Below are 26,077 nucleotides of genomic sequence, written 5' to 3'. Positions count from 1 at the left end.
TAAAATTAATTAATGTCAATTATTAAATGACCGTTAAAGAAATTGATGTGTCTCTAAGAATGAGAAAGAACATTAAAATATTTATGCAGTTAAAATTACATCGCCACAAGTTTAATTCTGCAGATATTTTTATCCTTCATTCATGTAAATATAATAATAACATATTGAGATGCAACATATCTGATACTATATTATCGTGTCAACATTTTATTTCTTGCAAGTCACATTTTATAAATACCTTTTTAAAAATTTCATAAAATACTAAAATAACAGAAAACGCATAATTAATTTTGTTGTATCTTACATAGTTTCTATCAATTTCTCGATGCTATTCGTGTACGATTCTATTTTTTTCCATTTCGATTTCGTGAACTGCAAATATTGTCTGTTGATTTTGTTTAATATAACAACGTTTCGCAACTCTTGTAATTTAACTGAATTTTAATTGTTTCACCGTGGCGTTTAAATGTTGACGATAAGATGTTGAAGAATCTGAAAATTTTGTCACGAGCGTGAATAAATATTGCATAATGTTTTGCAAGTCAAGATTGTGGCACAATATTTAAGTACGTAGATACGATATCAAAAATAATAAGTCACTATAAATCACACAGTAAATCACGCTTTTATATTCTGATTTTCGTTCCTATGTTATCTCGATGTTTTACAAGAGTCATGTGTTAAAAAAATTACGTGTTACATATATATGACCTTATGCGATTCTTATGGATTTTAGTTCGGTCGCAGGAACGCAAGATCGTACAAGGCGCTCGATAGTATTCTGACGTGTAATTCACGATGAGTACCGAGGCGGAAAAGGGAAAATATACGACGCCGGGGGGCTCGAAAACCTGGGAATATCTGACCACCTTCATCTGTAAGACGCATCTTTCGACGACGCGCGATTTACGCGCGTTCGATCGGCCTAATTATCAAGATGTAATTCCGTGAAATCCAGGTTCGATCATGTGTATGGGCATCGGAGCGATCATAGGATGGAGCTCGCCGAGTATCGTAAAGCTGATGGCGCCGGACTCGCCGATTCCGGTCACTGCCTCCAACATTTCCACCCTCGTGGCGATGATCGCCGTCGGTCACATATTAGGACCGCCTCTCAGTCAGCTCGTAGTCGACAGGAAAGGCAGGAAAACCGCCATTCTACTCAGCGGACTGTCGGCGATAATATGTTGGGGCCTGACTATAGTCGCTACGAATATCTGGGTGAGATCAATATCTTTGCGAAGTGTCGTGCACAGAACGTCTTATAAGAAATCGACGATGTATCTTTCGGTTGATCATAAATTTAAAGCTGTGCTTAAGAAACCTTTCGAGAAGTTGTAATATTTTTCTGGATCTCGTTGAGAAATTTTCTCGTTTCTACTATATATGTATATATATTTTAACGTATAAATCTTTTTAACGTCACGATGTTGATTTATAGAATTTTCTAGAAGTAGATAGTAGATAATAAATGTACAGCAGCCGTGTCACAAATTTGCCTTTGTTGTAGATTCTTTACGTGACGAGGTTTATGGGCGGCCTGTATTTGGGCCAGTTCGCGCCCGCATTCGCGATGTACATCGGCGAGATCGCGTCGCCGGACACGCGAGGCGCCGCTACAGCCGCGAATACAATAATGTTCAACTTCGGCATCCTCGGCATGTTCATTGTCGCGCCGTATCTGTCGATACCGACGATGGCGGCGTTCTGGCTGATCATGTCCGTCGGCTGTACGATCGCTTTCTGGTTCATGCCGGAGTCGCCGTATTACTTAGCTATGAAGGACAGAATGGACGACGCGGAGGCGGCGCTGGAGAAGCTGCGCGGCAGGACGGACGTTTCCGAAGATCTGCAGGTGATCGTCGAGTCGGTGTCCAACAGTGACGAGAAGCGAGGGAGAACCGGCGGTCTACGCGAACTGTTAACCGTGCGCGCCAATCGTCGCGCCTTCATCATCATCAATCTCGTTTCGTTCACCCACCACTTCGGCGGCTATCACATGATCATATCGTACGGCCAGCTGATCTTCAAGTCGGCCGACCTCCAGATGATCTCCGATCACACGGCCAGCGTTGTGATCGGCGTGATGCAGGTGACCTCCGTGATCGGCATCACCTTTCTCGTCGACAAACTGGGCCGCAGACCGTTGCTGCTCTTCTCCGGCGTCGTCGTGACGGCGTCGAACCTCGTGATCGGCGTCTTCTTCTACGCGAAGGAGTACCTCAACATGGACGTGTCCGCGTATTCGACGGCGATGCTGATCGCGACGGTGCTGCTGGTGTTCGGCTTCAACTGCGGCCTGATGCCTCTGCAGCTGATCCTCATGTCCGAGATCTTCGGTACGGAGATCAAGGCCCTCGCCATTTGCCTTTTGACCACCAGCAGCGGATGCATCGCTGTGGTGTCGGTGAAGCTTTACATTCTGATTGCCGTAACCTGGGGCTACGGCCACTCGCTGCTTTATCTGGCATTCTGCGTGTTCGTGGCGGTATCCACCCTCGCGATCCTTCGTCTCTTGCCGGAGACAAAAGGCAAGACCTTTGTGCAGATACAAAAGGAGCTGAGCGATTGAGGCGAGCGAGAGGCAAAGAATCGGCGCTTCCGCTTCGTTCCGCGCGAGAGAGCGGTATATCGTCGCCCGTAAATCCGTACGCGTCTTCGGCAAAGATAATTCGGCACTATGAGAGATCGCCCGAAAATCTCTATCGAATCTAGCGGGGTCTTTCTCGACGGGAATCGACGCGAAGGAGGAAATTGAAAGTCGCATGCCGCGCGAACAGCAGGAAGTCGAAGGGGATAAACCTTTCAAGATGCATGAGCGAACGAATTTTTGGGCAAACCGCCGCCGTCGGAATTGCTCACGACGCTGATGCACGTTTACGCGATGCTGTATCGCCGAGATTCGCCGGAAGTAGTCCGTGCTGTATCGATTCGTCGACAGGCCGCACTCAATCGCCGCACGTCGTTTTGCACTTTGAATGAGGAAGTAATAAATTTTTGCGCGGATGCGAGCGACGTCGGGGTGAAAAAGAGAACGGCGGCGATCAAGATACGCGGCCGTGTGTGTCGCTCTAAGCTAATTCATAAAATCGCGCATTTCGTATCTCGACATGTTCGATTTCGCGATAGCGAAATATCTTCTTGTACCCTGCCGCAGCTTTGATGAATCGTCCGGTCAATGTGTACGCGTATCGCGTGCCGGAAATCGACTCGTAGGAAAAAAATACGCTTAAATGTAGTAACGTGCCAGAACTTAAAAGCATAGACGTGAAATAAATGTTAAACGAGATTCGATTGGCGATGAGATAGAAGGAATAGCGAGTTTATTTACATCGCAGTGTAAATGGTGATTAAATTATTCAACGTGCGAACAATACACAAGCAAGGAAGACTGATGCGAACGTATATTTATCAATTATAAACTAGTCCAATTCTTAGAACACAAATCAAATAATCTGCCTTGAATTTTACATTATCGAACAATGTTTAAACAGTCTCCAATCTTGCGGCTTTTAACAATAATTAAATAGTGTAAAGAGTATTTATGGTAATCGCTAAGGATAAACTTTTATAAATGGTGTAGTGGCCTCCATTTGGCTTAGATTGAATTGTTCTTCGTGGCGTTCGAGATAAAAAGTTTCACCGTTAGTTAGACGAAAATCAATCATTGCGGTTCTTTTCGTTATCGACGTATCGAAAAAAAGCCCATTAGGTGTTTAATGCCTCTGTCGAGAATGTGTAGGGATGGCTGGAAGAACGGAATAGGAACAGGACACAGGGAAAGGGAGCGGACGGAAATTGCACGGGGGAACAGAGGTCCTTACGTCCTCCCGCGCGGGAGGCAAAGTTTCTCGCTCTCTTAATATCTGAGAATCACTATTCAGTCTTACAGAAATTGCTATTGGCAGAACCATTAGAGGCTGGAATTAGTTTCGCGATCTCGGATACCTGGCGGCCGCGGGGGAACGCGGCGCGTAACGGCCGTTACAGCTCACTTATCTTACTTCCATACCTCGCATTAATACTTTCCGCCAACTCCATTTGCCCTCCCCCCCCCCCTTATTTCAGGAAGCCGCTTTTTAAAATCGCCACCTTCGAACTCGTATCGATACGCGATTTCCACCAACACCCGATACTGCGATTTTTTTCGAACGCTTCGTTTAAACGCTGAACATACGAGCACGAGATATTAGAGATTGTTCAAATATCCATTAAGTATCAAATAAATTTATTTATTGTGTTGCATATATGTATAACTAATGTACTAGATAATAGATGCAGTCTGTTTAACGTACAGTGCTTTAGAGAGAGTAATCAGGCAATTAATATTTAAACACTTTCGAAGTTAAACATTTTGTTTTTAGAATTTTGATACAACCAATGAAGTGTATTATGGCTTAAATTAGACTGATATGGAAAAACTGTTAGCAATTTTCGTGTAACAAAAACGTTAATAATCTATTTTTTTTATATTTTTCTCTCTCACATCGTTATCTATTTTTGAAGCATACTAGAAACTTTAGAATTCCGAAGAAGAACTATCAATTAGCAGTTAGTTAACTCATAAAGTTATGTAAAGTCTCTCAGGTTTTAGTATGAACTTTGTTTTCTAGTTCTTGTTTACACGCGAAATGAATTATTAGTTAAATATATTATATTCCACGCGGCCATTATTTAAAATTCATTTCTCACGTTCCTAAATGCCTCGAGTAAACGATAAGGACGACCAATATTACGTTAAAAAAAAACTATTTAAAGAAAGTTCTGAGAAAGTAGCGAGAAGAGAAGCCAAGTGACTTTTCCCATCTAAGAGTTAAGCCGAGGTAGCGTCTTATCCTTGCGCGTTATCCTGCCGCAAATCTCGGGGAGTCCGTCACCGGGAGCTCCTTAGTAATTCCATCGGTAAATCGGACGTAGCGCGAACGCATATCCTAGGATGGACAAACATAGATACCCTGCGCGCGGCCTATGAACGCTAGCATCCAGCGCCGAGTGCCGTGCCTGCGCCGGGAACGAACAGAGCCCCCGACACTGTACATACAATTGTATCATCAAGGTAAACACACCGACGTACGCTGACGTACGCGCACACACGCGGACAAACATCGTTCCGCAAACAACCTCGTGGCGTCATGGAAGCGCCGATGCTTCGCATAATGCGATGTATCCTCCGCTTCAGCGACGCACCTCTCGAGGGACGACCCTTCGCCACGAATCCGCGACTTTACCGCAACTCGTCGCGCGTTTTACATTGTAAAATTGTTAAGAGGATAGAAAAGTGGGGTGGATCGAAGCGGAAGCGAGGGCGAAGGGTGGGACAACATCCTGCCGAGCACTGGGGTGGTGTTTTTCGCGATGAAAATTGTCTCTGCGGAGATAAATCGAAGGATCTCTCGTTAGTCGCATCGCTCGTTTCGAATGCCCGTCCATGTCGGATAAAAATAAAAAAACGTTAAACGCTTCAGTCGGCAGCGCAAGATCATCTCTGCGAAGTGATTTCACTTCGCTTATGTTTCAACGACACGCTCGATAAGATCGACGTGTGATTCTGCGTATTGAAAAAGACAGTTTATAAAATGGCTTTGTGAGCTCGTAGTATAACGAATCAACGGGACGCACGAGTACGAGATAGACTTTTAACATGCTGCCTTCCTACAGTATCATAAAATTTAACTCTTTATGGGATCCTCAAACTCTTTAATGAGGCAATAAGCGACCATCCTCTCACGCACCGTTTTATAGACATTCGAGAGGTTCGTTAGCTCAGAAATAAACTCATACGAGAGCAAAAAATACAATTATTTTTTAGATGAGAAAAATCTACATATTATATTTCTCAAACGTGATTAATTAATTTGTTGCTTTTGTAAAATACTCGCAATATTAATAATAAAAAAAAAAAAACAAAAAACAAATAACAATTATAAAGCAAGTTTAATTTTTCTTATGAAATCGACAGTTAATAGCGAAAAACTGCCAAACGGCGTCGAGATATCAAGAATAATATCAACCGACCCGTTTAAATTTCTGTTATGTACAATGTGTACGAGCAATGTACACATAATAAACGTAAAAAGCGCAATACAAAATTAAACAGCTCTCATATCGACGAAAATTCTGCGCGAACGCGCTTTGATCATACGTAGTTATTCAAAGCGTTACACACGCGCTTTTGCGTCTCCCGCAAATTATGTGCATTAAAATAATTATGTGACTGCGGGACGACGACGGGAAATGTCGCGCGGGCGCGCTTGCGCGCGTCGCCGCAATCCTCTTTGCAATCTAATTACCGATTTTCTCTCGTTATTATGCAATCGACGTGCTGCGCGTGCGCGCATCATTGGGTTTCACTTTTGTCAGCGATACTAATTGGAAATTCTCTGTGTTGCGCTCTTGTGTCCTTTATGCGCATTAAATTCCCTCCCCCCGTTGCGAGAGGTTGGGAGCCCTCGATGCTGCCGGCGCTCCGCGTCGGAGCTTGTTAAAACGTTACTGCGGTTGTAAGTAAAGCGCGAAAGCAATTAGTTCCCATTTGCAATTTGCAGCGTTGTTTGATTTAACTCGCAGCGCTGCGATGCGGTGCGGCGTGTGAGCCTTAAGCGCACGTGCTTAAGCACACAGGTGACACCTGAATTAAATACTGGATCAGAGAACGCTGCAAACGCGTTCGAGCACGTTTGGCGAATTAAGAACCGTCCGTGAATGAAACAATTAGAAGGCTGCAAGCGCGCAGCGCGAGTACTTTAATTCAGTGTGGAACACGGCATTATACATAATTCAGGCTTTCCCTTCGGGCTTTTATCTCCATTCAATTAATGCCATCAAAAAGATAAATTACGAAAGTTACACGTTTATCATAATGGCGCGACCTTAGGAGGTGCGCCTTGCAGTAGTTTTCGCGATACTCAGCGTACAATATTCCGACAATTACTTTCATTCAGTCGCATCGCAGTCGAACGATGGCGATCATTAGCGATAACGTCGAAAATGATTAAATCGATTCGAGGCAAGTGAATACAGGCCCGTGCTTTAGGTCGATCATTTTTCATTATCCTTCGACTATTAATCACGGCGGTTTGATTGATTATGAGGCGGCGACAGTTTGGCGTAGACCGCTCTCATAAGTCGGTGATCAAACGCCAATTACGAGGCTTAGATCTTTATTCCCTCTTTTCCACCTCCCCCCTCCCCCCCTCCCCCTCGTGCTCACCACATCAGTTGCAATTAGGAACTTCTCCGCAAAGTACTTTGAAAAACGGTTTTTCGGTCGTAAAACACCGGTTACGAGTCGGACGATTTTTCGCCTCTTCTTCGGGACGATATTCATTACTGTGATTAAAGGGTCAGCTGAATGAATTATCTCGCGATTCGCAGTAAATACGGATTTGCGCAGTGGCCACGCGACGAGACGGTCATATATATTATTTGAATGCGGACAGCGCGTGATATCACTCTGATTAAAATGTAACGTACAATTTAATGAACCAATTAGTTAAGTGCAATAGCGAGAGTAATTCGCACCTGAATAATCTAAGTGATAAACTCGGCGCGGATTGGCGGTATTCGCCGACAATGCAATTCTCTATTCAAATTCGCCGATAAATCGCGCAATTTGCCGATAATAGTCGCTGAATTGCGCGTTATTTTTGGCAAGCCGGCGTGAAAAACGGCGCGTTTAGTGAATTTATATATATAGATAGTTAATTACGATATCCAAAGAATTAAACAGTAGCTCATGTGAAATTGGCCGTAAATCTGTTTAACAATCCCGCGGGACATAAAACGCTGCTATCTTATCTCGTAGCAGTAATCGCAGGTGCGTGTGTGTGTGTGTGTGTGTGTGTGTGTGTGTGTTTCGAACGTGCATGCACATGCGTGCGACATTAATACGGCGAAATCTATAAAAATGTCAAAAGACTCACAATCGTACGAGACGCTTCCGATCCGAGCGTTGTGCGTGACTCGGCGAAGTATGGATAAAGAATGAGGTGCCTTAAATGCGGACTGCTTCCGAGTTTTGCGCCATGATCGATGCAAGCTGAAACGGGTCTTCCTCAGCGGCGCATGCGACTCGCTCTGCCTGAAGTCGATTCACCTCGGCCAACGTCTTCATCCTGCCCGCACAGAGATTCGCCCCTTAAAATTTCCCAAAATAGCTCCAAATGCAAATACAGCCGTGTCTAATATTTTTCTTTTTTCGCATAATGGCAGAGATAGAATGGCGCGCACTCTTGGCAAAAAAAAAAAAAGGGAGAAATAAAAGAGGGACGGGGATGGCCTGGCAGATGTGTACCTACCTACCCGTTACATCCGCGATAATGATGAGTTTGCTGAACGAGGGGGCACTAATGGAACGTCGGTCGGACTCTCTCGCGCTCGTCAGAATGAAATATTTCACGTCCTCGTTCTTTTTTACAAGCCACTCGCGCTGCCTGCACAGCCCACGATAAAGATATACACGGACATTTACGGAACGAGGGCATAAAAGGCAGGGTTTAGCGCGCGGTGGATTTAATATACCCCTTTCGTACACGCCGCCGTGGCGTGCACGCACGCGTGCCACGTATAGCGGATCTAATCAGTATAGTAATTTCAATGATTTCCCCGACGTTTGTTCGCGTCTCGTGCACACTCCTCGCGTCGATCGCTATCGTTTATGGCGTAAAATGACAACCAGACGAAATTGAATCGTCAGACTTCGATGAACCGTCGCGCTTAATTCGCGAGGAATTAAAATTGTCTCGCCCCAGATTTCTTTTAGTAACATTAACGATTTTTAAATACAAATGTTCGCGTTTCCTGCATTTCTCGCATTGATTAATGTTGTTTATTTCATAAAAGTGACTTTTATAAACTTTAGCGCTTAATCCGCGACGAACTGAATTATCTCATCCAAGATTTCTTACAATAGTAACAATGATTTTTAAATATAAACATTCGCTTCTCGTGTATTCCTCGTCGTCTTTATCGTCTGTATCATAAAAATGCTAGATAGAATCGGATAATCAGATTCTCGTTTTAACTCGACGACAAGCTAAATCTCGTTACCTCAAATTTAATTGGTATATTCTTCTGAATATTTAATATATTAAGATAGATTTTTCGTTGAAACGAAACTGTTTCAAAATTTTGACGCAAATAAAATTATTATACCGATTACTCGATTGAGTTCTCACTTTGTCCCGGATCGGTTGTCGCGCAATCTCGCGCTCGTTAAAATTGATCGGTCGATCTGTGTGAAACTTAAAGCTTGGCTCGTTACCGCGACGTTCGCGATAATTCACGAATTATCATTGATCTCGCATGCGGCAAGCGTTGTCTAATTGATGGAGATCCCCACGACAAACAGATGCAAATGTCGATCACACGCAAGAGTCGTAAAAGAGGGTGGGAGCTACATTTTTTATCCGCAAGATTTATACATTAAAATTAATGGTATCGTACGAATGTAATATCAAGTTTAATTCTCGTTACAGCAATTGGATAAATGTCTGAAAAGAAGAACAAATGGATGTAGAAATAATTTGGAATGCAAAATTACGCACTCGATGTTTGTCGATAAAATTTCAAAAATACCCTTTCAATATTTAACTTTTAAAATGTCGAATAATTTCCGCAGAACAGTCTGCTCGACGCGCGCGATTTAATTCGATTCGATCAGTCTACTCGACCGACCTCGCGATCTATTTTCGCGAATAGATCACGCAGCGGCGCGAGAAATTTATCTCATGCTATATCCGCGCCGGTTCCTGCGGGAGGACCCTCTCGTCACGTTGAAGTCCACGTTTATGGTCTATCGCAGACGACAAAAAGGAATTTTATTGTCGGGAGTCGCGGTATATTACGTTTCGAGGCAATTCGCGATTATTGGAACGTGTCACATATAATGCGAAACGCTGGAGGCCCGTGATTTACGGTTTCTATCGATGGATTTTCTAGATTAGCTGTTTGTATACGGCACTGTGCGCATTTTCATGGAACATCGACCGCACGATGTCGAAAGCAATTAAGATTTGTATTCAATATTATTCGCTGATTCACGATTACATAAGAGATAAGAAGTTTATCTTTCAAAATACGAAAATTTATCTTTTGTCTCGCAATCATTATATATCGAGGCTGATAAATCGCTTATTTAACAGTCAAATTACATTTAACTATTAAGTACTTCCGTTAATGCTTAATTAGTCGATATAGTAAAGATGATTAGCATCATTTTGGCGCAACACGCTGTCAAGGGGTTCACTGATAACTGTCTCGATTGAATCTGTAATTTTACCCTCGGGCTGAACCGAATTTTGCAAGTTAAGTCAAACGCGAACATCAAAGAGATTAAATTACGCGAGTGCGAGCCGTGCGTGAGAGCAAGTTAAATTACATTTAATCGAAAACTAATGATAAACTTTTCTGCTTGCTTTTCATCAATCGACAATAAAATTATGCTTCCACACAAACTCAAAGCTACTCTTGAATTCTCGTTTGTATTTCATTGCAAATTTTTAAAGTTCAATATTGTAATATATTGAGGCTAATATATATAATATATATTAATATATTAATAATAAATTATTATTATACAACTATTATGAAAAGTTTCAATTATCTATTTGGTAAACTAAAACTTTTTTGTAGACCATTTAAAAAAATTTCTTTTTATTAAAATTTTAATATCGCTTAATAAAATATTCTTCTATAAAATATTGTATATACAATTATGTATGTACATTATTTGATTTTGCACGTAATAGAATGCTTGAAATTAATAACAATTTTGCGCAGATGCGTGCATACTATTTTGTCATTAAACATAAATTAAATGGGGCAAACCGATTTTCATCCCCATTAATAAGTCCGGACGTGACTGGTATTTGAAATACAAGCGCGAGTAAATAGTCCTGCCATGCTGAGAGAGGATCATTGTTGTTATTAACATCCATGCAACATCTCTACGTTTGTTAAATGATTCGTGTCCGGGCATTTAACTCTAAGTTGGACAAAGCGAAACGCACGAATCACACGGCGAACTTTGTGTTATCCAAAACGCCATTAGGTGCTTTACATTGTCGAGTATGCTTCCGGAGGACAGTCACGTATATCGGCCGAGCATTTGAATACTCTCTCGATTACCAACATGTCGTTCGGAGCTCGGGCAACCGTGACATCCGCCATTTCCGGCCGATCCTATCCCACACTAGTCTTTCTGCCTCCCTCTCGTCGCTGTCCGAGCGAATTTTACGCTTGACAATTCTGCTCGTTTCGCGGGATTGTCAATCGCGAAATCCAGTCAGCAAAGTTTTTGAAGCTTTCCTACACTCGTCTGTCAGAAACAAATGGACTTGCTGCTGCTCATCTTGTATTTACGAAACAGTCAACGATGCGCGCAAATGACGGAATGGAAACGAATCTGGAATGTATTTTGGAATCGATAATTACAAAAAATCAATAACTTTAGCCTGCAATCTCTGTCCCACTTGTACGAAGATATCTTTGCTGTATACTCAAGCGTTCGAAAGATGTCAATATAATTGGCTCACGCTCGAGTTTATTAATGAGCACCGAGCTCAATTTGCCGACTTAAAGCGAGAATTTTGCACTCGATAAGAGTCCACTGATTTATCTCTTCGATATTTTCCGCGACGGCGATATTCTTACTCGGCCTTTTCCCTGCCAACATGGCTGCAGATGCAAGTAAGACAATATTGGATTTTTCTGATCTAAAGTTTTCTGTGTTTTTCTTCGTCTTATATATCGATACTCTGATCCTATTGAAAACAATCTCCGTCCGAGATAATTGACTCAAGGAAAATAACCGTGTTGACGAAAAAGTTGGCAGGTTAAATATGTTAGCGAGGACGATCGCTCGATACGAGATAATTGCTTCGGGCAAAGTCGCTCTGTTGACCAAACAGTAGCGATCGCAGCTAAATGGACGAGAGCAGAGCATTATATGATCTAAAAATCTTCTTTTCTCTTCAGAGAGAGATAAATGTTATATACTTATCAATTATGTAGAATCAAGTAACTTTATTATTTATACAATAAAGCAAAAAAAAAGGAGTCGATTTTTTTATTAATCTTGTAAATATGTATAATATGTCAGCGTTAATTGAAGTATTTGTATCATACACATTCTGTAATCCTTTTCACTGCAGAAATACGCGAATCGCTCTTCAAAGCAAAGAAAGAAAGGAAGAGGCGCGAAGACGGCGCTTAAGTACCGCGTACTTTAAGAGGATTGAAAGCACGCTGGCAGGGTTAGAGCGCAGAAAGTCTTCGAGGATTGTGAGTTTCTCCCTCGCGTGAAAAAATCTCACTGCGAGTCTAATTTGAACAATATATATCGCTCGCAATTAAGCCAACTTTCGCGTGAAAATCGCAACGAGAAGACTCGTCCGTTTTCCCTCGCTCTTTCGCCGACGTCGGCCGGCAGCCGTATATTTCTCGCTTAATGCACACGCGTTTTGCGAAACTCGGAAAACAATCATATCGAGTGAGCGGCGGCGGCGCGTTAGCGGCGATAATTTCTGTGATGGGTTGCTTATGAAGACTGGCGGTTATCCTCTTTGGAGATGCCGCGCGGCAATTACGGAACTCCGAATTTTCGGATTACGCTATTCAAACTCGAATATAACGAATTAGTTGCGAAACTAAAGTGAGAAAACGACGTCCGGACCGTCGCTTTCGCCATACATCGTTGCATACGTTCCTCGGACTTGCCGGTCGGTTAACTTTGATCTGTTCCCGGGAGTCGTTAGGTCCGCAGATTGCACGTGTCGCGCGCGTCCGCCCGCGTATAAGTGCAATCGCGCAGGCCGCCGGGCTTCCCAACTTTTAATTGTATTTGCGCGAACTGTCCTTGTTTCGGCGGGCCGCTATTATTTCGTTACACCCGAAAATACCGAACGGGTACTTTCCGCCCCGTTCGTTATCGAAAACGCGCGTCTAAGCGCCGCATCGGGCAAACCGTTCCCGAAGGGAGAGAGAAAGGATCTGCGCGGGCCGCTAAAGGAAACGATTGCAATTCTGCGGCACGGAGAAGGTAGGGTCGCTGTCGGGTACAAGCATTAGGAGGACTCGGATCGGATTGACATTACGTACTGGTGCAAGTTCTGTTATATCCCTCGAGAAATCAGCACAGTGCTGCCAGTAGCACTGTCCGAGGCTCCTTGGACATACGTGTGCGCGCAGGACTGTTACGAGTCCGGACACATCTACGTGTATATCTACGTACACGTGCCGCCGGATAGATATTGCAACTACGCGCCCATCTCTTTATCGATCCGCGACGACTTGCGAGGGAGAGAGATATTAATTTTTGCATGCAATCTGTGTGATTCAACTCCGAAATGTATGAGTCATTTTGTTGCTGTCAAGATTGCGCGCAAGTCTGACAAATTGTGGAAAAAGGACGGAAATTGAAAAAAAAATTCAAATTTGAAATTTAGATCTTTTTGCATGGAAATATGATAATTATTTTTAACTAACAGTATTTCACTGGTGTTACACATGAATCCTCGCATCATATATGTTTTTAAAAAACGCAATGATAAAAAAAAAAAACAAAATTATTTTGTTTCATATGCGTCATGTCAATCTTTTTATATTGTTTATCTAGTTTGCGGTCTTCTGCATTGCAATCATACGATTACAAATTTTATATCATAAAGGATAGAAAAAAAAAGAAATTTTAAAACAATTACGGAAGTTAGAAAATTTTTGAATTCTACCTCTGTAGCATTTTTAAAACTAGATCTCACGCTATTTTTATTTGTTACACGCTTTCTCTTATTCGTGAAATGAGAAATATATTTTGCAGAGTATAGAAATTTTATCCATATAAAAAAATTGAATAAATATAATTAAATAAATAATCTAAATAAATATAGAGATAAAATATCAAATATTAAAACTCTGATAAAATTCAGTCGCGATGTGCCGTCTATTCAAATATCAAATAGATATCAAATTATTTTTTTTTCTTTTTGAAGAATAACTGCAAGAGTTATTTATTCGAATCGTTATAAAGATTGATTCTTAAAGCAGAAGTTCTCATAAATGGCTTTCTCCGCGTAGAACGACGTTTTCAATGTGCGCGCATTCTCACCCTCTTTTCCGTGAAAATTAATGGCGAGAGTGGAGTAACAGAATTTACGACTTTTTGAATGCGTAATTCATCCATAATGATTCAATGTTGTTGAATCGGTAAATTGTATCCATTTGTCGTTGTCGCCATAACGCGCGATCGATAAATTACGATTCACATTCGTCGACTCCTCCATTCGGTTAATTTTTGCAGATGCAATCAACATGCGTCAAAAGTCAATTTATCCAGCGCGCACGACTTTTGCGTGCGATATTTGTTTCACAATCGTACGATTAATAAAATTGTATTAAACAATTATTTAACAAAATTAACTTGTTTCAATCATTATTTTAACGTAAGCGCGACCAGTAAAATAAAGTGCACAAATTAGTTTTATATTACAGCGCACTCGCGCTAATAAAGTGCCGTGTGCAAAACGCATCATTACGTAGAGCTATGTATACGAACGTATTATCTGCGAGAAATCGTCCATCGTAATCGCCGATTATTTTCCGAATGCGACGGAAATAATGAGAAAAGCTTTACAAACGAAACGCGAGCGCGACGCCGAGGTAAATGCATAATGCGCGTCGTTCGTTTGCGCAACTTAAACACTTGATGGCATAATGAGCGAAAGCGGGTTTTTCATCATTTTACAGTTTACGAGGATAATTATCATCGGCATTTCAAGCCCTGAAAAGGCGTGCAATTGATCATTATTTCGTCTAATCGTTTATTTTTCGAAAATACTTATTAAAAAGATTCGACAATTCAAAAGTTACAGAATTTGCAAAAAGCGGCTATAGCGGTGAAATAACCGCTGTCGTTTGACACAAGTCAAAAAGAATAATATTGGCGTGCTTTATCTTTTTTTTTTGTCGGCATCAACCCGAGCCAGTCTTGATGGTTACAGCCAATTTGCGCGACGCAAAAGTTTCAATGTATCGGCATTAAAACGCGCAATTCCACACGCAGAGTATTAAATGAAAGACTTTTCTATAAAAGTCAATGCCTTTTTATCGAACGTCATTAATCGCCGATATCGAGCGCATAGCCAAAACGATTGCGATGGATTTTTTTTTTTTTTTTTTGCGAGGAATCTTCGATCATAACGAGCGGTACGGTGAAAATTATCAAAGATTTCTCGCAAAAAATAAATCGCGATATATCGGCCGTTCGAATATACTCAATATCGATGTTTAATGGTGATAAAAAGGATTTGTACAATAGTCTTTCATTTAATATTCTGTACGCGTATGCGTTTTAATGACAACGCGTTGAAACTCCCGCTGTGCGCAAATCGGCTATAACAATCAAGACTCGTCTCACACAATGGTGTACTGATAAAAAAAAAAAAAAATAATAAAAAAACAATACAATATCGCTCGCGTGTCTTTTTTGGCTCGTGTAGAATAACGCGGCAGCGCTGTTTGTCGCGCTTTTAATCGAAAATACAAATTATGCCGGTGCATCGACGTGCTTTCGAGCGAAATCTAAAAATCCCTCTAAAAAAATATAATAATAATTAAACGACCGTTGTCAGTTCCACGTGAAACTCCACTCGGCGGCCTGATTAACATCTCGATATTAATTATCGTCACTCTTGATTCCACGATATCGGCTCTGCGGACGGCAGAATTTGTCTTTATCCGCTCGCGAGAGAGCATTTCCATTAGGGATAGAACCGCATCGCGCGGGATATATCCCCGACGGGCGACCGGCGGAACATTGAAGCGGCGTCAAAGGGTTAATCAAAGTCGGACTATCCCTCCTTCAAAGCCCCCAATCGACCGCCGCCGTCGTTTTTTTTCTCCCCCCCCCCCAACCCGCTTCCGCCCTGTCCTTTACTTAACTAACCGCCGCCCTTCAGTTGCTCTCACTTATCCCGAGGCCGCTGATATATCGCGTCCACCGACCTCTCTTTCACACACGCGTGCACATCGACACGCCTCGCCATCGCCGACACACCTTCGATCATAGCCCCCGCGCGCGTATTTCTCGTTACGGTGGAGACGCGCGGCCGCCGACACTACCGCCACGGGTGTGTGGCCCCCGGCATCTCGGAGAGACGCGGATAAATGAGATCCGATGGTTTCTCTCTGCGGACCGGCGAGCGGTCCCCGGCCCCGTCTCGCGCTATTTACCCGACCGCACGGGCCGAGATTCGGTTTCTTTCTTCGGGTTGTTTGTATAGAGTCGCGGGCGGCAAAGAGACTAAGCTGCGAGAGAACGGGAAAGTGAAGCGGGGAACAGGAAATGGGCGCAGAAACTTCGGAATATATGGAAAAGACCTACGATGCGAAGTTGCTCTATCGTCGCCGGTTGAAATCGTTCTCCCCCCGCCCCCCCCCCGCCCCCGCCCGTCCCACACACTTCTCTCCCGCATCGTCGTGACTCGCGTTTTTGTTATCGTCCGCCCTTCCCTTCGTTTGTTCTCTCTTTCGCTTTCTGTACAGCGTGTTCGGCAATTGAAAGAACATAGCGATAAACAATTGCGATAAACAATTTCTATATCGAAATTTTTCAATCGAATGTCGTATATTTTAATTATGTTTACCTGCTGTTTATCAGCTTAAGATTTAATTAAAATGCAATCTAGAATAAATTTTGCTATCTAATTACCAATGAAAGATATGTCTATTTGGGCTTTCTTAATAAACAAATTATGATATTAAATACAATAGCTTTGTCAGCCCAGAGCCAGGTGTTGGTTGCTCGGTAAAGAATAATTAACAAATGGTTATATCAGACGTTTCGGCTCATTTATTTTGGCCATCCTCAGTGAAAGTTAATAAAGACAACTGGACGTTAGAGAGAGTAATAAAATAAAAATAAAAATAAGTATACGCAGCAAGGTTATCGCACATCGGTTAACGAATTCAACCGTTTACAATAAGTGTCCACAAACTTAAACTGATTATCGGAGTTATAAATTATAAAACTAATCTTACTTGAACTGTCCGAGTTATAAAATAAATAAAATGACAGTGTGTTACGGTCCAGATGGATAGTCAAACAATATGATTCAGCGGTCGAACACATTTGAATTATCGGTCCAATAAATAAGCCAAAATAAATGAGCCGAAACGTCTGATATAATCATTTGTCAATTATTCTTTACTGAGCAACCAACATCTGGCTCTGGGCTGAAAAAAGCTATTGCATTTAATATCATATTTCGCTTTCTATTCGCAAACTGACAAAATCTTTTTCTCTCAATAATTAATAACTTGAATGCGCCTCGTTAAATCATTAATATTTAATGATTTCAATTTTCCGCGATACTGTGGTGTGCAACACATGCGCCGAACGCCCGGCACCACTTCGCGTTCCCCTTTTCTCGTCGTTTCGTGTTCTCCAAAACCCCACCATGTCGTGGGAGACGTAATGATTTTTCACGTCAGCTGAGCGAGGAGAACGCGGCCGTCGACCTAGTTGCTCGTTATCGCGAGCGGGCGATCACCCGGCACCGAGTATTAGCGACTGCAGATCGCATCTGTTAATGGGCTGGTATTGTTCACGCGGATCGAAAGAATAGTGTCTTCCAGCGCCAGCCAGCCGGCAGCCAGTCGAGGGAGGCTGCTGAAGTAGCAAATTGTTTCGCCATTCAGAACCGAGAACTGAGACGACTGTGTAATTTCTCCATCGTTGTGATCTGCACGAGAATTTCGAGACGACAGAGAGATTTGAATTCGCAAAGAGCCGCTGAAAGCCCGATGCAAATTTTTAAATGCTACTGTCTCTGACGCAAGTGTTTCTTGGTTGAAAACTTAATACATTTTAGAATTTTTGTTGGTTCACACAATGCATTGCATTAAGAAATATCCATACAATTATTTTATATACAGTATTGTAACAGCTCCCAATTAATTTATTAAAATCACAGAAATTGCAATCCCTCCAAGATTAATGAAATTGTGCGATTTTATTTATGAAACATGTAATGTGCTTCCAGTATTCTATGTAATACTGTTATTGTTACAAGTGAAACTCGAAAGAAATCGTTGGTTATTAATGTGACTATTGCATGCACCCCGGACGCGAACGATGTCGTGTTTCTCGATTCAAATAGACATCGTTTCTGATTTATGTTCCTGGGAGATCGCTGTTAATCACATTGTAGCTTCCTGCGTAAGATTACTCAGTTTCAAATATGATGAAGAGAGGTGTAATTTTTTTATCCTATAAAACCTACCAATAAGTACGAATTTTCTGTATCACATTGTATTTTATCAACTATTCTTTGATAATCGCAAAGTACATTTTGCGAGATTTAGACATTTCGCATCATATTAAACTATCAAACAATACACTCCGCCTCTTCTAAAAAATCTTTTGCAGACAGATAGATTTATGTTGCCGGAATAAGCTAACAACTCTCTTTTGCGCGCACAAAATTGTTAAATTACTATACTATTTCGCACCAAATTCTATCGCCTCTCTTGATAATTACTAGGTAAGTTTAAACGCTGTCCATATTAAAACAGAAAAACTGTAAGTCTCTTTCCTCGACCTCTTCTATCAGGCACTTATTAACGAATTAATGTTATCGTGTTCAGTTAAATACGTTCTACCATACAGATCAGAATACATCATAATGTGCTGGAAAAAATGAGTTCAACTACCGCACTTCTAGATGGCGGAATATTATACAAAAGAGAAAAATTTTCGAGTACAGTATCGAGAACAATCTTGCAAAAAGATTTATAAATACGTAAAGTGTAAAAAATATCCTGAATTTAAGAACCACATACGTGAAACGCATAAAGATTTTTACAAGCATGAAGAGAATAACAAGAAGAGCAAAGACTAGAAATATTTTAGGCTAATAAGAGAAAAAAAAAGAATATATTTTATGTGATATTGTCCCAATTGAATTTTCATCAGATGAAAGTTTATCGAAACACGTAAAAAAGCATTTAGAACGAGAAAATATAAAAAACCATGGACAAGAAAATTAAGGTTGGAAATACTTGAAACAAATTGGAGATTTTTGTGCTAAATGTAAGCTATGTACAAATAAAACAAAAAGTGTAAAATTAACTTTACAGACTGATAATTTAAAAAAGCACATCGCGAATGCACATAAAAAAAGTAGTAAGTAATAGAGTCACGAGATAAACAGTCTTGGAAATATCAAATTAAAAAGTACTTCTTTTTGAATAAATGTTATACGAAACCTGTGCATTTTCGAACAGAATGTCGATTTTGCGAACAAAAAGTTGGATGTATCGCGGTAAAATCGCTTAAGAAACACGTAAAGAAGCATACATTTATTTACGACATTGAAAAGTCTAAAGAGACGGCATGTAACAATAACTGATCATATTTTAGGTATACGAAACAGCAAGTAAAAGAAGAAACAGAATGTATCATATTATAACAAAACTCAGATAATTACTTGTTCGAAATATATGTTACAAATGTTTATGTAAATTTCATCGAATCGCGTTTTGCAACATAGCTTGGAATAGCTTGGAATAGATACAATATCTACGTTTCTCAATGTTTTAAAGAAAGAACTGTTTGATTACATTATACAATTAAACATAAAAATATTATTTTTTTGTATAATACTCTCGTGAAAAAAGTAGACGTCAGAACCCTTAGCAAATCTCTAACGATTGTGTTAAGAAAAAACTGGAGGATTATATATGTCGCAGTTTGGTATACAAGTATTGTTTTCTTGTGCATAAAAAGTAATTTCCAAATGCATGTACGAAATGTATATTCCTTTAGTTCCTTTTTACAATGCTTGTGTAAATACTTTTTAAAGAGTTCGTCTACATTTTCTATGACTTTATAAAATGATTTTCAATCATGTAAAAAATAAAAGTTTGGATGTATTGGCAAATGCGTAAGAAACAAACATAATGTTCATGTTATTAAAGATCATAACTAAAGAGCGATTGTGACAATTTTGTAGAAAATTACCAAATATTCGAACAAATGTATGTTTTGTAACAATAAATACCGTCACGATAAATTTTTAATATTTGTTAACATGTAGGAAAAAGCATATAAAAATTTCTAAATAGAAAGAGAAGAGAAAAGAACGAATACCGCCGGACATATGTTCAATATTTCAACAAATTATGTTTACAATATATTATCAGTGTAAAAATTCCATCTATATTTCGATTTTCAATAAATAATGTATCAATATTCTAAAATATTACAAGCATATACTAGATTGTATTATTTAATCATTTAAAAAATTTTCAATAACGAATTTAATGATATCTCTAAAATAATTCTAGCACGTAGCAGATTATATCATTTTATCATTTTAACATTAAATATTAAAAAATGTCTCAACTATAAAATTAATGTTGTATCTAAGGTATTAAAAGTAAGAAATTGTATTATTTTATTATTTTAATGTTATTTCGTTTATTTCAAAAGTTCTCGAATCTTTTACGAATTTAATGTTATTGTTTGCGTCATAAATGAGCTTTTGACACATAGATTTGCACGTGGAAATAACACATATTTAGAGATTCATGTAATTATTTACACATAATTCAAAATTGATTATATATTCAAATAGATACATAAAGCATGTGATAATAATTATAACATTTACATTATACACAAAAATACATTTACATAAAAATATATATAAGAAACCCATGTTTTATTTAATTACGTTACACAACTATTTATTACGCTTCCTAAAATTGAAGAACAAAAAATACGTTTAATTATCAAGTTAAATAAGCAGAATTACAATTTGTTCTTACTTGATAAGAGTGATCGGAATTAATTAAACTTTCCGGCCGATTTTTGCGGTCAATGTATTTTATTATAAAAATTTATATTTGTTACCTACTTTCTTATTTATCTAAATATTTTCTATGTTACAAAAATAGAAAAATGCTTTTTACTCACAAACAATAAAAAGACGGTAAATTATAGCAAATTTCAAATATTAAATAATTGCCTATTTTAATATATATATACTAGTGTTTAAATCTAAAACCTTGAAAACTGTAGCTATGAAGTAATTAACAACAGAATAAAATATAAAAATCAAACCAATAGTTTAGAGTATATTGCGCTACAAAACAAAAGAAATGACGATAACGATGGTGGCGCATTTAAAATATAAGTGAGATGAAAAAACAGGCATGTAAGGATTTATATTTCTGCAATGAATGTATCAAGTGCCATATTATATTTTATATATTTTATATATCAATAAATTAGAAAAATGCTCATATTTTATCGATGCAGTCTGTAATATAAATCATAATATTAATTATATTGACCATAATCTCCATTAATTTTTTGTACATTATTTCCCAAAACATTATTTATCTGCGTAACGAACGAAATGTAATGCTTCTCTCTGCCCCTCTTTCACTCTCCACCATATCATTGTTCTCGCACTCTCTCCCTCCCTCCCTTTTGATCACTCTCTCTCTCTCTCTCTCTCTCTCTCTCGCACGCAAGCGCGCTCTTAAAATCGTTTACTATACATATTTCGCATCGGATCTTACCGCTTGTCTTGATAACTGTTAGGTAGGTTTGAAGGCTGTCAGTATTTACATACAAACAGAAAAACGGTACGTCTTTTTCTTCGATCTCATCTATTAGACACTTTTCAACGAAGTAATGCTCGCATCGTGTTCAGTTAAATACGTTCTATCATACAGATCAGATCACAATGAATTCTGGAGAGCGAATTCAAAATTGCTACCCCTGGGTAGAGGAATGTTTTATTGAAACTGACGATTTTCATGTACAGTGTCGAAATTTATCTTGCCAATCAAGCAAAGGAAGATTTAAATACGTGGAGCTTAAAAATGCTAAATTTAAGAACCACATACGTGACACGCATCCAGATTGGTATATGTATGAAGAGAGAATGGCGAAAAACAAAGACTGGAAATATTTTAGGCTAACAATAGACAAAAAGAAAGCATGTATTTTATGTGATATTGCCGGAAAGAAATTTTCACAAAATGAAAACTTATCGGAACACCTAAAAAATCATTCAAAACTAGAACAAAATTTAGGACGAAATAAACATGAAGCTTGGTATTGGAAATACTTGGAACAAACTGAAGATTATTCTGCTAAATGTAAGTTTTGTACACATAAACTAAAAACAGATGAATTGGTTACAAATCTTAAGAGAATGAAAAAACACATCTTAGAACATCATAAAGAAAAGAGCCACTTAATAAATTTACAATATAAAAATACTTGGGAATTTCAAATTGAAAACCACTATTGGTTGAATAAATGTTATAAAAGGCCTATAAATTTTCTAGTACAATGTAAAATTTGCGGGGAAAAAAAAACATATGTCCACGCTGGAAGCATTGAAAATCATATGAACACAGAACATCCATTAATTGCCGAAGAGGAGAGACCTAAACATGAGGCACGCAACATATACTGGCAACATTTAAGGTTTACGGATGCATTATTATCAGGAATACAATGTATGAAATGTTTTCAACTTATACGAAGTGACGAAGCAAAAATTCATGTACAGCATCATTTTACAGACGGTGTAGAACTAGGTACAAGAACACATTGGACTTGTAAATACGCAAGACAAAACGCAGATAGTGTGACATGTAAGATTTGTGAAAAAACATTAACCCTTTCGGCGAGAACTACTCAGTTAAAAAGGCATATACATGATTGTCATAATGAAGTTTTGATGACAATAGCCAAAGAAAACTTATTATGGATTCAACTTATAAGTGAACAATGGAAGTGGTTGGAAAAATATTATATAAATGTTGTAAATTTTCGAGCAGAATGTAAACTTTGCAAATACAAAATACCATATATCAAGCATGAACAATTTAAGAAACACATCCAAGATAATCATTCTGTTGTTAAAAATCTTGAAGATGCAAAAGAAACAAATTTTGCAACAAATCTGAATATTTCGAAAGCTCAGTGGGATTATAAAATATATTTACATGATACAACATTAAAAAAATCAAACATAGGATGCATGATATGTAACAACAAACTACTTAATCATAATCACACAAGTCATGTAATCACAAATCATGATCCACATGAGCTGCTATTCGATTCTCATTGGGCACTTAAATACGCGATACAGAATGGACAAGTTGCAAGTTGTGTTCTATGTAAAGATGAAGTAAACTTTAAATGGGCCCCGGAAAATTTAGAAAACCACATGACATCTGTACATCCAGAGAAACGGAAACAAATACGTCAAATAGATTTGGTACAAGGAACAGTACACGACCAAGCTACACCGTCGACAAGCTACGCAAGTTGAAAGAAAAACGATCGTAAGTTTTACTCATATTTTATTAATTATTATTGATTAGTAATATTTGTCATAAAACTTTATTCTTGTAGTGGTGTACTCAATCAAACTATGATAAAAACAACAAAAATCAAATAATTAATATTTGCTTTAATATATTACAAATGTTTATACAGATTTATCTACATTGGACAATGGAAATGATGGTAGCGACGTTTTCAAGTAGCATCTCATGACCAGCGATAACGACAGTCTTGACTTGGACCTGAGTGATTTGAACTACATGAAGACATTAACGTATAATTTGACTTATTTGTCGCATATCGGTTTTGTGTTTATAAATATATAAGATTGGTAAATTTAAATACATATATATTTATAAATTTATAATTGAACAAAATTGTTTAAATTTATATATTATATATATAATTATAGTCATTACTTTAAAACATAATATTCTTTAAATTATGCTTTAAAATCAAATACTGTGTTACTACTGACATTTATAAAAACTAAACCGATTTCATGAATACAACAAATTTTTTCTCTAATGACGAATCTTCGAGTGACGTACTCAGTACATATATAAAAAGACAAACAAAACTCAAACAATTAGTACTTATACGAAATATATGTTAGAAATGTTTCTGTAATTTTATCGAATCGTATTCTGCAGCTTAAAACGGATCTGTCTACGTCACTCAGTATTTGAAGAAAGAAACTATTGATTATATATTTTGCAATGCAACATAACAATATTACTTTTTTGTACAGTATTATCGTGAAAAAAGTAGACATTAGACCTCTTAGCAAATCTATAACAATTGTCTTAAGAAAGAACTGGAGGATTATATATGTCGCAGTTGGACATAGATGTATTGTTTTCTTGTGCACAAGAAGACACTATTTCTCAAATCCATGTACGAAATGTATATTCTTTTAGTTCCTTTTTACAATGCTTGTGTTAATATCTTTAGAGAAGTTCGCACGTCTACGTTTTATATGACTTTATGAAATAATTTTGAATAATCCTGTAAAAAGTAAAAGTTCGAATATGCGCAAGAAACAAACATAATGTCCATGTTTTAAAGATCATAACTAAAGAGCTGCTGTGACAATTTTGTACAAAAATTCGAACAAATGTATGTCTTGCAAAAATAAGTAGTCATACAAAATTTTTAAAAATTCGTAAACATGTAGAAAAAAACATATAAAAAAACTTTAAATACGAAAAGAAGAGAACAGTAAAAAAGAATACCGCCGGACATACATATGTCAAATATTTCAACAAATTATGTTTATAATATATTATTTGTGCAAATGTTCCGTCTATATTTGAATCTCTAATAAATTATGTAATAATATTCCGAAGCTTTATGTGTAAGATACTGTATTTCTTTTATTACATTAATGTTATGCTTATGCTGAAATGAAAATTTCTGCATTATGATTAATGTTGTCTTAAAGTATTATAAACATGCACTAGATTGTATTATTTTATCATTTTAAGCTTATTTAAAAAGATCTCGATTACGAATTTAATGTCATCTCTAAAATAATTATAGCACGTAGCAAATTTTATCATTTTATCATTTTAATGTTATTATTATTTAAAATTTTCTCAACCACGAAATTAATGTTGTACCTAAGGTATTACAAGTAGGAAATTGTATCGTTTTATTATTTTAATGTCACGCGTAATTAAAAATTTTTCAAATTTTTTGCGAATTTAATGTTACTGTTTGCGTGATAAATGAACTTTTGGCACATAGATTTGTACGTGGAAATAACACATATTGGGAGATTCTTGTAATTATTTAAATATAATTCGAGATTGATTATATATTCACGCAGATACGTATAGCATGTGATAAAAATTGTTACATTTAAATACATATACATAAAAAAAAAAAATATATATATATATATAGAAAAATCATGTTTTATTTAATTATGTTATACAAATATTCATTACGCTCCCAAGTATTGAAAGAAAAAAAAACGTTAAATTTTGATCAAATTTGAATAAGCAGTATTAAAGCGATTTATTCTTGCTTCATAACAGTGTTCGGAACTAATTAAACTTTTCGACCAATTTTTGCGGTCAATACATTTCATTATAAAAATTTATATTTGTTACTTTTTTATTTAACTAAATATTTTCTATCTTATTGAGACGAAAAACTGTTTTACATCCACAGACAATAAAAAGATAGTAAATTGTAGCAAATTTGAAATATTATTTATTCGTTTTATTTTATAATAAATACTAAAGTGTTTAAATCTAAGACGTTGAAAACTGTAGTCATGATATAATTAGCAACTGAATGTAAGAATATGAAAATCAAATCAATAATTTGGTGTATATTGCGATGGAGAATGAAAGAAATGACGATAACGATGGTGTATCTAAAATATAAATGATATGAAGAAATAAGAATGTAAGTACTTATATTTCTGATATGAGAAAGCATCTCAATTGCAATACTAAGGTTTATATTTAAATAAATTAGAAAAATGCTCATATTTCACCGGTGTAGCCATATAGATCATAGTATTAATTATATTAACTATAATCTCCATTAATTTCTTGTACATTATTTCTGAAAACATTATTTATCTGCGTAACGAACGCGCTGTAATGCTTCTGTCTGCCCCTCTTTCTCTCACAATCATATCATAGTTCTCGCTCTCACTCCCTCTCTCCCGCTCGACAACTCTCTTTC

The 26,077-nt window shown here is 37.9% G+C and overlaps 2 protein-coding genes and 1 long non-coding RNA gene across 3 annotated transcripts in view; 2 read left to right on the top strand and 1 right to left on the bottom strand.

Moving 5' to 3' along the window:
* Positions 1 to 26,077, bottom strand: part of STUB1 (STIP1 homology and U-box containing protein 1) — a 215,695-nt gene that overhangs the window by 10,819 nt on the left and 178,799 nt on the right. The window lies entirely within an intron of this gene.
* On the top strand, positions 354 to 4,245 carry LOC105678258 (facilitated trehalose transporter Tret1-like). Its single transcript, XM_012377439.2, has 3 exons — positions 354 to 877; positions 959 to 1,221; positions 1,511 to 4,245. The coding sequence occupies exons 1-3, from the start codon at positions 799 to 801 to the stop codon at positions 2,570 to 2,572; spliced, it is 1,404 nt and encodes a 467-aa protein (XP_012232862.1). The 5' UTR covers positions 354 to 798; the 3' UTR covers positions 2,573 to 4,245.
* Positions 21,604 to 25,113, top strand: LOC137000660 (uncharacterized). Its single transcript, XR_010890935.1, has 2 exons — positions 21,604 to 23,373; positions 23,528 to 25,113. It is a non-coding gene; the product is annotated as an uncharacterized lncRNA (long non-coding RNA).

Source organism: Linepithema humile, chromosome 6 (genome assembly GCF_040581485.1).
Source record: "Linepithema humile isolate Giens D197 chromosome 6, Lhum_UNIL_v1.0, whole genome shotgun sequence".
Lineage (NCBI taxonomy): Eukaryota > Metazoa > Arthropoda > Insecta > Hymenoptera > Formicidae > Linepithema > Linepithema humile.
This window is presented reverse-complemented; position numbering and strand designations above follow the sequence as displayed.

Bases quoted from the DNA above. Each gene is read 5' to 3' on its own strand.
- LOC105678258 (XM_012377439.2), top strand. From the start codon at position 799: ATGAGTACCGAGGCGGAAAAGGGAAAATATACGACGCCGGGGGGCTCG. The intron at 878-958 runs GTAAGACGCATC...CGTGAAATCCAG, and splicing joins ATATCTGACCACCTTCATCT to GTTCGATCATGTGTATGGGC. The intron at 1,222-1,510 runs GTGAGATCAATA...CCTTTGTTGTAG, and splicing joins TAGTCGCTACGAATATCTGG to ATTCTTTACGTGACGAGGTT.